Source organism: Balaenoptera ricei, chromosome 18 (genome assembly GCF_028023285.1).
Source record: "Balaenoptera ricei isolate mBalRic1 chromosome 18, mBalRic1.hap2, whole genome shotgun sequence".
Taxonomy (NCBI): Eukaryota; Metazoa; Chordata; class Mammalia; order Artiodactyla; family Balaenopteridae; genus Balaenoptera; species Balaenoptera ricei.
The window spans coordinates 12,487,128-12,503,601 of record NC_082656.1 but is presented as its reverse complement, the minus strand read 5'-3'; the positions used below and the strand labels follow the sequence as shown (position 1 = coordinate 12,503,601).

At 39.2% G+C, this 16,474-nt stretch overlaps 1 protein-coding gene across 9 annotated transcripts in view; it reads left to right on the top strand.

The window, feature by feature from the left end:
- The window catches only part of SOHLH2 (spermatogenesis and oogenesis specific basic helix-loop-helix 2), an 85,805-nt gene that overhangs the window by 9,373 nt on the left and 59,958 nt on the right, over positions 1-16,474 (top strand). For 6 of the 9 annotated variants that reach the window (XM_059902554.1, XM_059902553.1, XM_059902550.1 and 3 more), the window contains 2 exons: positions 14,663-14,761; positions 14,982-15,035. In XM_059902554.1, coding sequence (XP_059758537.1) covers positions 14,663-14,761; positions 14,982-15,035 — 153 coding nt within the window. Of the gene's footprint in view, positions 1-147; positions 255-336; positions 378-14,662; positions 14,762-14,981; positions 15,036-16,474 lie in introns of all 9 variants that reach the window. The other 3 variants (XM_059902547.1, XM_059902549.1, XM_059902548.1) reach the window with 2 other exon arrangements.

Sequence of the window (16,474 nt, the reverse complement as noted above, 5' to 3'; positions counted from 1 at the left end):
CACTTAGACATGAGTTCCCTCCAGTGCATCTGTGTTACTAATAAAGTCCAGTATAGTAATGGAGTAGGACTGAGCTAATTAATGTTGTTTTACTGAATAAATGAGAGGTGGTGAGGTGATCTTGATCATCCCCACCTCTTCACTCAGGTGGTGAATGGAAAACCCGTTATGAGACACAACTTGAATGACCAACTAGAAAAGCAGATTGTTTCTCTCAAAGAGAAAATGGAAAAAAATCCGTGGAAATCCTTCAGGTACAGAAGCACCTATATATATGTTTTATAAGTTGAGTTAAAATTGATAAAACATCAATTGCTCATATTTGCTTTATTGTAGACAGACTGTCTTCTATTCGTATCTATGAACAGATGCCAGTGGTGAGTAAAAGATGGTTAAACAAAAGGAATAATTGAAGGAAATTATGTGTATTTTTCCCCAGACAGATTTCAAACAAAAGTTTAAAGACTGTGACAAGGTCCAAATAAAATATTTTGTTCAGTGGAGCTTTCCTGTGAGGTAAAGAATCTTATAAACAAGGCCTTCAGCTTGGCCTCTCCCGTAAAAAGCTGGGCAGGGATTCTGTTGCAGGTACAAACAAAATGGAAGTGAAAGGATCTCAGTGGTCAGGCCGGGGGGAAACCTGAGTGTGTCTATTCCTTACAACCTGAAAGAGCCTGTTTAACTCAGAAATACCTCTCTCATACCCATCTAAAACAGTTCAATTCTAGTTCCTCTGGAATACACACACACACACACACACACACACACACACACAGAGTATGTTTAAAATCTAACAACTGAGAACCCATAAAATTACCCTGTAACCTCACTGGGCTGCTTCACCGACTTTTTCTTTTGGTTGCCCTAGTGACATCTTTCTTCTTTTGAGAGGTAATTTTAATCCCCGATAAATGAATTTATGTTTTCTACTTTACAAAGAGTATTCGTTTGTTTTTCATTCATTCAAATATTTGTTAATATTTTTTTAAAATGTAGAGGAGGCCCAAAGCGTGACTTATGTTGAACTCTTGCTGAATTTTTATTTCAAGAATACTCAGAAAAACATGGAAATCTTGTAAATAAATCAAGGGTACTTTGCATGAAAATGAAAATACAGTACTCAGCTAAATTGGCAGGATTTAATATTACAGTAATAATAATAACTTGTCCTAAATTAAACATATGTAATATGCAAATTAACTTATGTACATTATTTCAGTCTTGCGACAAACCCCATGACATAAAATTTTATATTGTTATTTTAATACATGTGATTCTAAGCTTAAAGAGATTGAATGATTTACACAGTTTCACACAGTCTGGAAATGTGGAGTCAGAGTCTCTCCCTCTTAAACCTCTGCCATTTAACTCTGCTATACCAACAGCCCTTTGATACTGCTGATCAGAAATAGTGTGTTTCTTAGTAGCTGTAGGTGGAGCACTAAGCTGCCTGCTGCATTCACAGAAGTCCTGGGCATTTATGGAGAGTGCTCTTTGAATAACTGCAAACCTTTAGTGAAAGACATAGAAAAATCTTGTATTTTTGTTAATGAATTGAGGGAGACATTAACTTTTTGGTAGACCTCTCTGTTATTTACAACCCAGAAATACCCTTATGTCTGTGTGTTGGAAAGTCAGGAAAATAACGTGTGTTTTTTTGCTGTTGGAAAAGTGAAGTTTTTTCCTCTGCCATGGAGTCATATCTCCATCTTGTGGTATTTAGAAATTGCTGCAAGGGCTGTTTTAAGCTTAGTGTTTCTTAACTGTAGGTAGAATTTTATTACTACCTACAGAATATAAAATATCAAGTTCTACCTACAGAATATAATATATTCTGGCTTCCTGCTTCTTGACAGCCTACCCCCAGTCATAGCTCAAGAAACGGGGTATCTAGCCTCATGGAGGGTAGCAACAAGTGCTGGTGTGACATGGGAGACGACTCTATAGCATATCTAAGAAGCATTTAATCAGTTTTCTCACTGCTACCTGAGACTCTGTAATATATTCATGTTCACAAAAATACACTTATTTCCCTTGATGAATTTGTGTTATTCTTGAAGAAAATGTCTTTCTCTAAGAGGTTTAGATCTGGAGGCAGAGAATTACATTTCTCTTCAGTAAAGAACAAAAGAAATGTTAGAAGAACCAAGAGTGGGGCCACATACTAAGCAGAAAGGAGAGAGAATGAAAGTTCAGGCTCTTAAGGAGCTGGTCCTCTCTATTCTCTGGGCAGATGCCCTGAGTACCTGGGTTTTCTTACACAGTGGAATCCAGGGGGCGTTTGTGTGAAGAGCAGGGATCAGGAATCTAACCAGGGAGTTGGTGATGGAAGTAGCCAACTACTGAGCAAAAAGCATTGGGGATCCAAAAATCCTATATCCAGTGTAGGAAAGAAATCTCTCTTTTCCAAGGACAAAAGAGATAGTCTTATTCTTTATATCAGAAACAATATTTGTGAGATTCAGACATGTACCATGTGTGTAATACAAACATTTTTAGTTTTCTATTAGGTTGATAATCAGAGAAAAGGGCCTAAATTAGTTGTTTTGTGGGACAGAGTATGACTTCAAACGCTATTTGTAAATTTACTGACTCTCTATCCTTGTTGTAGATTGCTTAGTCTTTAGGAGTAACCTGAACCCGCATACTTAAGAAACTGATGTCAGTTAGTTTGAATACTGATTTTGAGTAACTTCAAAGTGCAGCTTTGCTTATGAGCAACAAAAGGATGAACACTGGTTTTTGACCTGTGTATGTCTAATTTCTTTAAATGTTATCATTAGAAAAAGAAATATGAAACGTCCAATAAGTTATTTTCAAATGGACCACTAAAGTGGACTTGATTTTAATATTTTAGAAAAAAGTATTTACTTAAGTGAGAGTGGGGTTCTAGTCCTTGTTCGGATACAGATTAGCTTCAAGCCTTCAACCTTTCTGAAGATTACTTTTCTCATCTGAAGGTAGTATGATTAGGTAAACTTTAAAGTGCCTTACAATGGTATAATTTGTTAAACTTTAATTTTAGCAAGATGTCTCAGTTAAGGGTTATGTTTGGCTGCATATAGGAGAAAGGCGTAAACAAGTAAGGTATTTTGGAGCTTTTCCTCATGTAACGGGAAAGGTTGAAGGTGTGCAGTCCAGGGTTGGTGCAGTGGCTCTATAATGCCTTCAGGAATCCAGACTCCTCCTGACTTTCCACTCTGCCGCCCTTTAATCAGTGGCTTTGTCCCCATGCTCACAAGATGGCTTCTCACTTGCTTCACAGTCTCATTCAAGGAAAGAAGTAGGATAAGGGAAAAGGGAATGGTGAAAGCCAGTCAAGTCAGCTTCCTCTTAACGAGCTGCACCCAGCAGTTTCGCTGTACATCTCATTGGTTAGAACTTTATCACCTGGCCACCCATGTTTGCAAGGAAGGCTGAGATTTGTAGTGTTTTAACTGAGCAGAGTAGGACGAAGGGGAAGATGGACATTGGGTGTGCAGTCAGTTCCATCTGCCACGCACAGCTCTATATCACCACATTTCATTTTAAGGTAATATGTATTTATTTAATATTATTTGGAAGATAAAAGAGAAGAACAGTATTAAGTTAAACACATCTACTGTTGTCTTCTGAGTAATTTTTGGTATGTATTTATATTGATTAAAAGGAACAACTCAATAGATAAGACAACCAAAAGGGAAAAAAAGGAATAAAAAAAAGGACTGCACTTTTAAAAACTATGTAATTGTAACCTTACTTCATGGACAATTTTGTATTCTATTGCTGTGTTCACCATGGACAATTAAATCAATTATTTCTTATGTTTTCTTCATGTACATTTTTAAGGGCTACATTATATTCCATTGCATTGGATTATTAATGTTCAATTACTTTCCCCTATAGTTCAATAGTTTAGGGTATTTCTGGCTTCAATTTTAAATACAACAAAACCCACAGAGGACAATATGGCAAAAAATATATTGTAGTATTTGCAAATCTTTGGATTTTTGTCACTTTTTGACCTCAGCTTTTTTAATGAAAATACTTTATAGAGTCGAGGCAAGATGATCTTGGATTTGGTATATGCCATTCCAGTTTATTTTTAAATACCTTTCTACATATATTGTGTCTAAACATTCATATAAAAAATATCATGCTATATGTGGCATTCTTCTATTTTTTTTTATTCTATCCATGTTAATACATAAAGATCTAGTAAATTTTATCTGCTGTATAGTATTCCATTAGATGTATATATCCTAATTTATGTATTCCTCTATTTCAGTACAATGAAGATTTTTCAAAATCTCACTATGACAAACGTTGCCAAGGTGAACATCCTTATAAATGTCTCCGAGTACAGAGTGTTCCTCTGGACTTTGCTAACTTTTCTGCAAAGGCTAGAGAGTAAATATTTTCAGCTTTACAGGTCACCCCATCTCCCTTGCAACTACACATTTCCACTGCTGTGTTCTAACACATCTTCCTTTACAAAAACAGGCTGCAGCCAGATTTGGTGTCCAGGCTGTAATTTGCTGGACCTTGATTTAGGGCAGTGGTCCTCAAACTTCCGTAGTAACAGAATCACCTGGAGAACTTCATAAAAATATAAAGTTCAGCCCCATTCTTTATCCAGCTTGCTACCTCTACAGTCTTTATTAGTTCTCCAGCTAACTCGAATAAATACCAAAGTTTGAGAACCGCTGCTCTAGCACACTTATAGTGGAGTTTTTAGATTATGAGATATGCACATATTCAAATTTTCAAATAAAGATAACATCCCTCTGGATCGATCTATCTAAAGACACCCCAGGTCTACAGTTAGCTCAGCATGTCAGGAATAAATTAGAGAGGTGATGGGAGATGAGCTTGGAAATACATTCAAGGACTACATAATAAAGGATTTTGTATCCATGTTAGGGAGTGTGAACTTTTTATATGTGATGGGAAGCTACTGAAGTATTTTGTATACAGTTTTAAAGTCATCTCCTACCCCACCCCCCAGGATCCCCAAGGATAGGTGAGACTTGAGGCAGGAAAACCAGTTAGGATGCTGTTGTAATAATCTAAGTAAGGGAAGGTGTTTTTCAGCTTGGACAGTAGTATATGGGGATGGAGCAGAGGTGACAGATTGAAGAGATGTTGAGGAATGTGGATTTTATAAGTATCTGGATACTGGGGTGAGAGTGGGAGAGGGTTTGAGGATGATTAATCTTGAATAACTTTGTGGATTACAATGAGCAGGGCTCTAGAAATCAGAACTAGTGGGGATAATAGGAAATGACTTAGGTTTGTGTGTATTACACAGATACCAGTGGTCAGTCAGCAACTGGAAATAGTTTTAGACTGCAGAACGTTGCCTCTCTGAAAATAGAGGCCATGGAGTCATCAGTGTCACTTGAAGTCATGAGAGTTTAAGAGATTGCTCACGCAAAAATATATAGTCTGACAAATAGGATTGAGGATTGAACCCTGGGAAATACTAACATTTAAGGTAATTCAGTGAAGATCAATGAGAAGGAAAAATATTGAAAAAGGATGAAGGGGAGAACTGGGCAAGAGTGGCATCCCAGAAGCCAAGGGGGGAGAAGGTTTATGAATGATCGGCAGAAGGATGTTCTCCAAGAAACTCTGGTGCCGGGTAGGATAGAGCGCATGGTCCACAGTTTGGGCAAGTTATTCAGAGGCAAAGGGTGTAAGCAAGTGCTAACCAGAAGAGAGGGATGGGGAAAAAAAGTGGTGCAGAGGAAAGTAGGGGTGAGAAAATGGAGTGAGTGTAAGCCATGGAAACATGGCTTCTGGAATTAGACTGTTCCGGTTCAAATTCAAACTATGGGACACTAAGGAAGTTATTTCATCTCTGTGAGGCTTAATTTCCTCATCTGTAAAATAGAGTTAATTAAACTGTCTTGGAAGGTTGTCGTGAAGACTACTAGAGATATGTAAAGCCAAAAGCATAGTGGCTGACACAGTGAGCAGCGTGGTAGTCCTCTTCCTTCCTTCCCATGATAAAGGAGAAGTAGAATTTCATTAAAACAAGTCTGTTGTGAGATTAACCTTAATCTGTTTGGAAGGAATAAGGGCAAGGGTAAGGCCCAGAGATGTGCAATCTGTTTGATTTATTTAGCTCTGCTGTTACACAGTTGTGAATCTTCTGGTACCTTCCTAAAGCTTTCGCAGAATTTTGTGGTTCTTTGTACCTGCCCAGAAAGCAGGGGCTTCTGCAGGGAGTTAAAGCTTCTAATAAAAAGCACAGAACCTTTACTTCCCTTGGGCTAGCTGGGTGTACATTTTCTAGCCCCTTCTGTTTGTGTCCACCAGAAAAAGAATGTAGAGCCTCCCTAATGTTTCAGGAATTTCCAGGTGTGTCCTGCAAAGATCTGTAGCCTTTCTGGAAGGCTAGAATCTGTTTTAAGCATACCAAATAACTAAAAGTTAAGGCTAATCCGGCTGTTTCACCTCTGATGAGCAATAGCTATTTCTCAGGTTCTGACCTGGCCCTCCAGGCCTCTTCATTAATCTCTAGTTAGTAGTTAGGTTACAGAGCTAAGGATGCACTGCGCTCTTTATCAGAGCTTGATGGCTCGCACCATGCAGCCCTGCAGAGGGTTCCCCAGCAATAAATTGAGTAATCTTTCAGTGCTTTACTGTCACTACTAACATTTGGCAGTGCATGTCTTGTTTCCTAGATTAGCTTGTTTAGGCCAAGTCAAGCTTAGCACCTCTGATACTGTGCCACAAACAGGAAAGAGGGTTGGCTTCTCTACTTCCCAACTTCCCTTTACTGCCCAGCACTGCTGCATCCTTAGCTGCTGGTCAGTCTTTCGAGTAGTGGTTCTTTAATTTTCAAACTCTATAAGAATCACATGGATAATTTATTGAAAGTATACATTCTGGGCATTACTCCCAGAGATACTCATTTCGTAGGTCTAGGGTAAGCCCTGAACATTGGTCTTTTTAGCAGGCATTTCAATAGGTTCTATTACAGAGCACAATTTGGGAAAAAGAAACAAACCAATTTAAGGAATTTATATCCCTCAGAGAAAGATGTGCAAGACAGCGTGTCTTCCGACAAGAGTTACTATAAAGTCTTTATCACCAAGGTCCACCATTTCCCTGTGGTCAACTCTATGACAGTGGAAGTCTTGGTCCTTGACTCACCTGGAATCAAAATCAGTGACACCTTATCTCAGTCTGTTTGGGCTGCTAAAAAAAATACCACAGACTGGGTGGTTTGTAAGCAACAGAAGTTTGTCACAGTTCTGGAGGCTGAGCAGTCCAGGATTAAGACACCAGCAGATTCAGTGCTTGGTACGGGCTCGCTTTCTGTTCATAGACAACGCCTTCTTCCTGTGTCCTCACATGGTGGAAGGGGTGAGGGAGCTCTGGGGGATCTATTTTATAAGAGCATTAGTCCTATTCATGAGGGCTCAAACCTCATAACCTAAGCATCTCCCAAAGGCACCACCTCCTGATACCATCACATCAGGCGTTGGGATTTTAATATGTGAATTTGGGGGGGCACAAACATTCAGACCATAGCACCCCTATTTCTCTCTGCTTCTAATTTTTCCATCAGTATACTCTCCTTTGTTTTCCACTACATCCAGACAACTTGGACCCTTCAAGGAAACCTCTTACCAGCACACATGCTCTGTCAATCAGATGGTTAGAACACAGGAGATCCTGCTCCTAAAGCCAACAAGACGGCCTGGTGGGGGAAGGCACGAGGGAGGACGTGTGGAAACAGAGAAACATTCTTTAGGAAGATATTTAGTCTCACCTCAAATGTTCTCTGCAGGACTCTTGGTCAATTTGTAGAAAATCAATTCATAGAAAGCTAATTTGCCGAAATTCAAATCCTTACTACGTCCTTATAAATATAATCTTAAGGCATTTAAAGAAAGGTTCAATTAGCTAGAAACTAAGTCTGTAGAATCAATATGAGGTATTATGTTATAGGCATCACCAGATTCGTGTTCTCCCCAAAGATCAGAATGGTTAATTTGGAGACAGGTGTAGCCTCAAATCAGAAAAGTTACAGATTTTATATTTAAATCTAATAGCAGTGTTGTCCACCAGGGGGCGCTTGGCATTTAAGCATGCAGAACGCCGTGCTCATTCATTGTTGCAATTGCTTTCACTGAGAGGTACAGATATCTAGGAGTTGTGATTAATTGTATTCTCAGGTTTTTCTCTTGTGAGCATTCAATAGAGTGATTTTTTTAAACTTGTAGTTTTTATGTGTTCCTCTGTATAGTAATTGCAATTGTTTTAAAAAAATAAGTGGCTAATAGAGCTTCTTTTCCACTTGGTATAGATGAAAGGGACTTAAAAAAAAAACTAAGTATATATGATTTCAGGTATGTGAATAGTATCCTGAAATTTCTTATTCTTTCCCTGTTGTTTCAATCTCCTGTTGGAAGGTGACTTTTTTTTTTTTTTAATTTTTATTTATTTATTTATTTATGGCTGTGTTGGGTCTTCGTTTCTGTGCGAGGGCTTTCTCTAGTTACGGCAGGTGGGGGCCACTCTTCATCGCGGTGCGCGGGCCTCTCACTATCGCGGCCTCTCTTGTTGCGGAGCACAGGCTCCAGACGCGCAGGCTCAGCAATTGTGGCTCGCGGGCCTAGTTGCTCCGCGGCATGTGGGATCTTCCCAGACCAAGGCTCGAACCCATGTCCCCTGCATTGGCAGGCAGATTCTCAACCACTGCGCCACCAGGGAAGCCCTGGAAGGTGACTTTTTACAAGCAAATTAAGACATGAATATAGGTGAAGTATGGTACTGTTTGGAATGCTAAGATATGTTTAGTTTCAAAAACAAAACAGAAAAGCTTTTCCATGATAGTAGAAGAATTAATTTTGTGTGTGCGTGATTTGGGGTGGGGTGGGTAGTTTCTAGCGGAGTCTTCAATTTAGCTGTAGCTTTAGGATGTCTTTTTAGGCTGCAGTTTTCTAGTACATGATGACTGATTATGTAATCAGATAAAATCAGCTCCTTGGGAAGACCAAGAACTTTAAGTTGTGGGTCTTCCAATGAACTGGAAGTGATGGGATGAGAGACTATGTGCCTATGATAAAATCGTTTTTAAATACTAGTTTATTTTGAAGTCAGTAAAATAATCAAAATCCAGAATGAGCCTTAAAGTTATTGTAGTATGATTTTATAATTTTTCAAGGATTTCTGATGTGTATAATAATTTTATAATTGGAATCACAAATGTATTGCTTTTAATGGTCCAAGGTATTTAATGACTAATGTAGCTCTGCAAAATCCAAAATGTGTTCTCATTTTCTCTCTAGGCAATTTTTAAAATTATTTACTTACATAACATTTTATTTTTTAGAGCAGTTTTAGGTTCACAACAAAATTGGGAGGAAGGTACGGAGATTTCCCGTATACCCTCTACCCCACACATGCATAGCCATTCCCCTTATCAACGTCACTCATCAGAATGAACCTAAATTGACCCATCATAATCACCCGAAGTCCATAGTTTACCCTAGGGTTTACTTTTGGTGTTGTACATTCTATGCATTTGGACAAATGTATTAACGAATTTTGGAAGACCCTCAGTTGAAGGAATAGTCATTGACTTAGAGTTGAGGAAGCAACAGCAAAGTGCCTGCCGAGAGGAATATCAGTGAAATTAGAGCAGTCACTCTTCAGACCCACTTAGTGCCTTAGAACTTGGCAGCACCATGTGCTGAAGAAGGTGGAGGTGAGGAAGGAGCTGGAAACTGAGAGATTAATGGAACATATATACGTACATGGAGCAGTTAGTTACTGGGACCCCTCTGCCACCCCATGTAGCCAGGATGCTCTCCTTCAGTCAGTCGTCTATTTTCTGGAAAAAAATTAAGGTTCAGTACCTTTGGACTTTGGGCCTTCAGGCACAGATGAGGGTGAGAGTGAGATACAGGTCTAAAATGATGGAATTAAATGAAAATATGTGATCTGGATAATGGAACTCTCAGCTCTCCCCACCTTGCCCTACTCCCAGAAAACCAGCAGCTAGGATTAACCCTCAAAGAGTAGGAGATTGGAGGATTCTTCATTTGAAAAACTGAAATGCCCTTAAGAAAAGCAGTCAGTCTGTCCACCCAGAGAATGCACCTGACAGACTTCCCAGGACAGGAAGGTTAACTGACTGAGGACCCTTGGTGTTGGGCTCGAAATCCATCACTGCTTTGCATCAAGACCACACCTCCCACAGGCTGTTCCAGGCCCATGGTCAGGTGCAGTGGGGATACCAAGGCAGACCTATTCCTAGGAAACATGGGACCCCACTGTCAGTGACTTTGGCTTAAGGATTCCCTGCTGGCTTTGCCAGACTTTCCTTAGGCTGCATGCCAGCCTGGGATGCTTCCACTTCCAGGACCTTCTCTCCCTCTCCCCTTCACTGGGGGTCAGACTTGCATTACAGTTGACTACTTTACCAGCCCTCTCCTGTTACTTGCCTGTTTCCTTTCACACAGACATTTCTAATAATAGAATCTTTTCACATTTAACCCCATCTTGGTATCTGCTTCTCAGAAGACCACATCTACAACTAGAGGTACTGGGAGTGATGTGAGAAAACAGGAGGTTAGATGGGATTTGGTACTGGCTCACTATGTAGCAGGCAGTAGGGGCTGTCCTGATTAGTAGATGTGGCACCAATAGATCCTGGCTCAGTGTGGCCGTTCAGTTGCTAAAGATTTCACTGATGGTGACCTTGGAAAATGTTCTCATGGAGGGAAATACTGTGGAAGAAGCCATGATGCAGGCATTTGGAAAATATGGGATTATTGCCAAATTGTATTGTCATCCTTCATAAGGATAATGAGAGGCTGAGAATAGTTAGCAAGCACTTAATATCTAAGAGTGAAAAGCAGAGAGCCTTGGTGGTAGCCTGTAAAGAGGCCGTCTATACCAGTAGTGAAAGGGCAGCCACAATAGAACAGCGAGGCTGAAGACCCGATTGTGAGGGCTGCAGAGCTCCAGAGGCATTTGAATGCCCAGTCCAAGCAGGCCTGTTATGTGAAGGGCAGGGCCCTGATGGGGATAACCAGGGATCCTAAAACTGTGACAGGACAGCTGGATGGATGCTCGTGATGATGTCAACTCTACAGCTCCACCTGGACCCTCTGGATGGGCAGCGGTGGCCCACCTCTAGCTCTAGTAAGGGCTAGAGCACTCACTGTCCTGGAAGCTGCTCGACAGGCCTCTCTCCAGCAAGGCAGCCACCCCCCCCCGCCTCAGGAGCTGCCCTCGCCTCCAATCCTGGCTGCCAAGCCAACTCATGATGGTGCTGTTCAACAGCTATAATTTTTAAAAGTTAAGCATGGAGAAGCAGAGGCTGAGGACAGTTAACCCAATAGAAAACATAGTTCTTTGCTCATTTCCCATACCTGAACCAATTTTCAGATCCAGAAATCATTGACCAAAGAAGTGGCTGGGTTCCTAAAAGGAAGGACCCCACAACATCAGTCCAAGTACATATCATGACAGTATCTCCAGGCTTCCCCTGAAGAGACCTCTGACCACTTTTATAGGTGACTGTACACTGTGGGAAAGGAAATAACCAGACATTTTGAGGTCTGAGTTGACATTTATCCCCAGAATGGCAATCTATGCTTGAAGTCCAAATCACACTGGGCCCAATGTGCCCACGGACTCCCCTACTCCCACAGTGATAATTTTTCCAGTCCCTGAGTACATAATTGAAGTAGATATACTTGGCAGTTGAAGTTAACCCCCCAATGGGCCCTCATCTCTGAAGTAAAAGCTATCATGGTGCAGAAAACCTAATGGAAATGTGGGAAATTGTGCCTTCCCCACCCAGGGCCAAAATTGTAAAACAAGAACAATTTGTTATCCCAGGGAAGAGGGCCTAACATAGCTCTGTTTAATTTGCCAGTCTGACCCCTGTAAAAACCAGGTGTATCTTGGAGAAAGACTGTAGGCTATTGCAGACTTAACCAATTAGTAGCACCAACTGTTTTGCCAGATGTGGTATCACTGCTAGAGCAGCCTAACAAGTCTTCAATATAAGGGTATGCAGCCACTGATTTGGAGAATGCACTCTTTCCATTCCAATTAGAAAAGAGGATCAAGAAGTTTGTGACTTCTGGTTTCAGCTCCGATATGTATAGTGCTTGGGAGTCATCAGTCTTGTCATAACAACACAAAAAGGTGGATAACCTGAAAATCAATGACTCTTCTTGACTCCTTAGAAATCTGAATTTGCAGGAAAAATTCCCACCCAAAAATCTGTATGAATAGACAAATCCAGACAGTCACTGAGATCTGCTTAACCTGGAACAGAAGCTGCTGCAAACACAAACTGATAGGAGCACTTATATGGTAAATGTGATGAATTACTGGAGGAAGAATAGGCAAATCCATTATTAAAGTTGGAGACGTAACACCTCCTGTCAGCAATTGATAGATCAAGAAGGCAGAAAAATCAATGAAGATATAGCTGAACTGAACATCACTATCAATCAACTCAATCTATTGACATTTATAGAATATGCCATCCGACAACAGCAGAATACAGATTCTTCTCAAGCTTACATGTAACATTCACCAATGTAAACCACATTGGTGGTTTAATAGGCACCCTATTAGACTCTGAGCTTCATGCAGATAGGGCCTGGGTTTGTAATTCTCACTGTGGTATCCCTACCACAATGCCAGACACATAGGAGGTGCTTGATGAATATTTTTTAATAAATAAATGAATTGTAAAATTAGGAGACAAGACAAGGAATCCAGTCTGCATGGGAAGAGCAGCAAGATATATTCTAACACAGAGAAAGCATATTAAAAATGCTTAAACCTCAAAGGTTAAAACGGCACATCCGCACTAACAAGTAACAGAAATCATCCTTTTGTCATAGAAACTGCCACTCGATTAATATTCCTAAACCCTTGCTTTCATCATGTCACTTCTTTAATAACTTTCAATAGCTCCCAGTGTGTAGACTCCTGAAACTAGCATACCAAGGCTTTGCTAACCAAGGCCTTCCCTAGTTATCTTACCTTGCCTCTTATTTATTGCTCAAATACTTTGCTTCAGCTCTTGAATTTATGTCTTTCCTATCTACATTTCTTGTATGAGCTTCTAGAGTTTTGGACCATATCTCATTCAGTTTTGGACCATATCTCATTAATATAAAAATAATTTTATTCCAGTTGTTTATTTGTAAATTAATTCCTTTTAGAATTTGGAGTGCATTTTCCCATTGACTCAATATTAAAAATGGTTAGATCCTATTTTATGTCTCTAAAAGTGTATTTAACAAACGATGTAAGTGAAGCATATTACTATGGAAAGCTAAGCTTGGAATCCTTGGAGAAAGGGTCTATGCAGCATAATTTTGAACTACATCCATCACTCCCTGATTGTCCCTTCAAAAACTGTCATCCTTGAGCACTGGTTTATTTCACAAGGGTTTGATTTTCTATAGCGAACTCAGTCGGTTTATCCTCTTGTATTTACAGGGCTTTCATTGATTTTCCTCTGGAGCAAGTTTGTATTTGGGGGAGGGGAATTGAAAACCATTCAGGACGCCAGTGCATAATTTTTGAAGACAAATAATGCCTGCCTGAGAAATATCACTGATCATGTTTTAACAGGGATGTTAAGCAAATATGCATAGTGGAGAATTGTCACTTCCAAAGGATTTGTTTTATCACTGCTATTATTTTTAGAGACTAGAAATTGCCCTGTTTCAGCTGACCTAATTATTCCTATTAATACAATTTTTACACTTCTAATAGTTATTAACAAGTATCTAAGAGAGAATAAGCAAATTTTTTCGAGAATGAGCTGTGTTTCAGGAGAAGGGTATGCGCTCTAAAATAGCTTGCAGTTTGCTCTGTGGAGATTTAAATCGGCAGCTTCCATTTTTATTTGAATGCTTCTTTTAATAAATTCAGTGACCTAGATCATGACCAACAAGAGTTGTGTAGAATTTGACTTGGTGATTTTAATATCTAACATGTAAAAATATGGGAAATAATTGGAGTAACTGGAAAAGATCAGTTATTAGTTTAGGAATTAAAATTTTAAACCAAATCAGTGTAGTGCATTATTGCTCTGTCACTTGGCTAACCTTCTTCTCTACTCGGCGTCAGCTATTTGTGATGAGGGGTATTTGTGATGGATTGATGTCTTAGTTTCCAGAACTGTTCTACTCTACAATATCTTCACAATTCCCCTCATTATCAACCTTATCGCCTGTTCTAACACTCTGCTTTTGTTACCCTGGTAACAATCTTATGAATACACATACAATAATTGTTAGTGTGTGTTGTCTTTGGAGTCAGATTACCTGGATTCTAATTCCAGCTCTACCATTTATTAGCTCTGTGCCTTTGGGCAAGTTATTTAACCTCTAGCAGTTTTCTCAACAATAAAATGGAAATAAATATATTAGCCATCTCCATGGCTATAATAAGAATTAAGTGAAATAATCTATGGAAAGCACTTAGCACATGGCATATTGCTAGGGTTCAATGAATATTGTAATTATTACTATTACTATTACTGAAAAGGTACATATTAAAGACTTCTGAAATCACACACTGATACAGAGAAGGAATTTGCCAATGAAGAAATTGGTGGTCATATCTATTGTTATTTAGAATGTGAGCACATGTAAAAATTTACTGTTTATACTTTCAGGAAGCCTTAAATACATTGCTTAAACAACTAGAGAAAGAAAAAAGGAGTCTTGAAAATCGAGTGAAAGACTCTGCACTGAGACTGGAACAAGAGTCAAAGGTTTGTTTTTATTCTATACTAAGACGTCCCTTTGGAACTGCCATGATTTTTAGTATGTTATCTACAAACCTACTATATAATTCTCACAATATACTTACAAAAGTATTTTGTACACCACTTTAAAAAAGCATAGCGACATAAACTTAACTTAGCAGTAGTCTCGCTAGTATTGTAAATCTTCTCTGATGCTGGATTCTTTACTTCTGTATCTTTCACCTAGTGTTACCACAAGACCAGCCGTGAGCACTGTACATACCTTGCCGAAAGGTCTCAGGTAACTTTTGTTTTTTTTACTTCCAAGTTCTAAGAGTTTCCTCTTAATGTAAATTATGTTTTTTACTTTTCTAGTTTTTGATTGGTAGGGAAACAGCTGTTGGAATTATGGGAAACAAAGGTACCAAGTTTCTGTATATGGAGGGTGAAAAGGAAAATATATAATTTTTATAAAAAGGTAAAAATGAGATATAAGTTTCCCATATTAAGAGTGTATTTTGCATATTTGCTTCCTTAGCTGTTCTTTTAGTTTGATTTGTAATTGCTAGAATTCAAACAAATAAGTGGTTATCCCTCTGCTGTCATGAAATTTAAGGCATTTTACCTCATAGTTATGCATGGTGAAGTCTAAGATAGACCCAACATTGCTATTGCTAGAAAGTGTGTACTTACAAATGGCAGGACAGGAAAGTGATCAGTGAATTATGAAAGACATTGCACATATTTTCCAGTTTTTCATTTGCTTTTTCATTTTATTTATGATGTTGTTGTACATAGAGTTTGTTTTGATGTTGTCAGACCTATCTTTTATTTATGACTTCTTATGTCATAGTTTAAAAGACTGTCTTCACCTCAGTGTTTCATAACATTCATCACATCTCTTTAGTACTTATATGGCTTAATATTTGACATTTAAATATTTAATGTTTATTAACTTTATTTTGGTATATGTTTTAAGTTTAGGATATGAATTCAATTTTCAGTGTGCATTATACAAATGGAAGTGTCCAAAGAGCAGTTGGATAGATGAATCTCAGAAAAAAAAAAAAAAGATCAGGATTGAAGATATGGATTTAGAACTTATTAGCACAGAGATGGTAAATGACACCATGTGAATGAATGAAATGCATCAGGGAGAATACACAGGGTGAAAAGAAGAGATAGTCTAAGATATAGCTCTGAAGAGTTTCAACAGAGATAGTCAAGGGAAGAAGAGCCAGAAAGAGGGCTGGAGTCGTCAGGACATAGCTACGTGAGGCAAGGAGGTAGAGGACCTTGAGGGCTGGTTTTGCCATAAAGGTAATCGGCTAATCACTGATCTGGAGTCTCCAGAGGTTCAATGAAAGGACTGAGAGGAAAGGAGTTAGCACTGGGGATTGGAGCCGACAAGGGGATGCATAGAGCAACTTGAGAATGAGAGTCAGGGCAATAGGGGATAAAGGGAGGCTTGGACTTCTAGTGCCAATGAAAGTAAGCAGGAAATTGAGACAAAATAGCATCACTCACAGTAGTCTTTTAGCCACAAAATGGACAATCACTTCAAACTTTATGGTTCTGGATGCTTGGCTGGAAGCCCTGCAGCACTGGCACCCACATGCCTTTCCTCAGACCATGTTCTCTACTTGGAGTACGTTGTTTCTTACACTCCAGTGCTGCTTCCTTCAAGGTGTAGCAAAATGCCACCTCCCTTATGAGGCCGTGATATGATGAAAGACCACA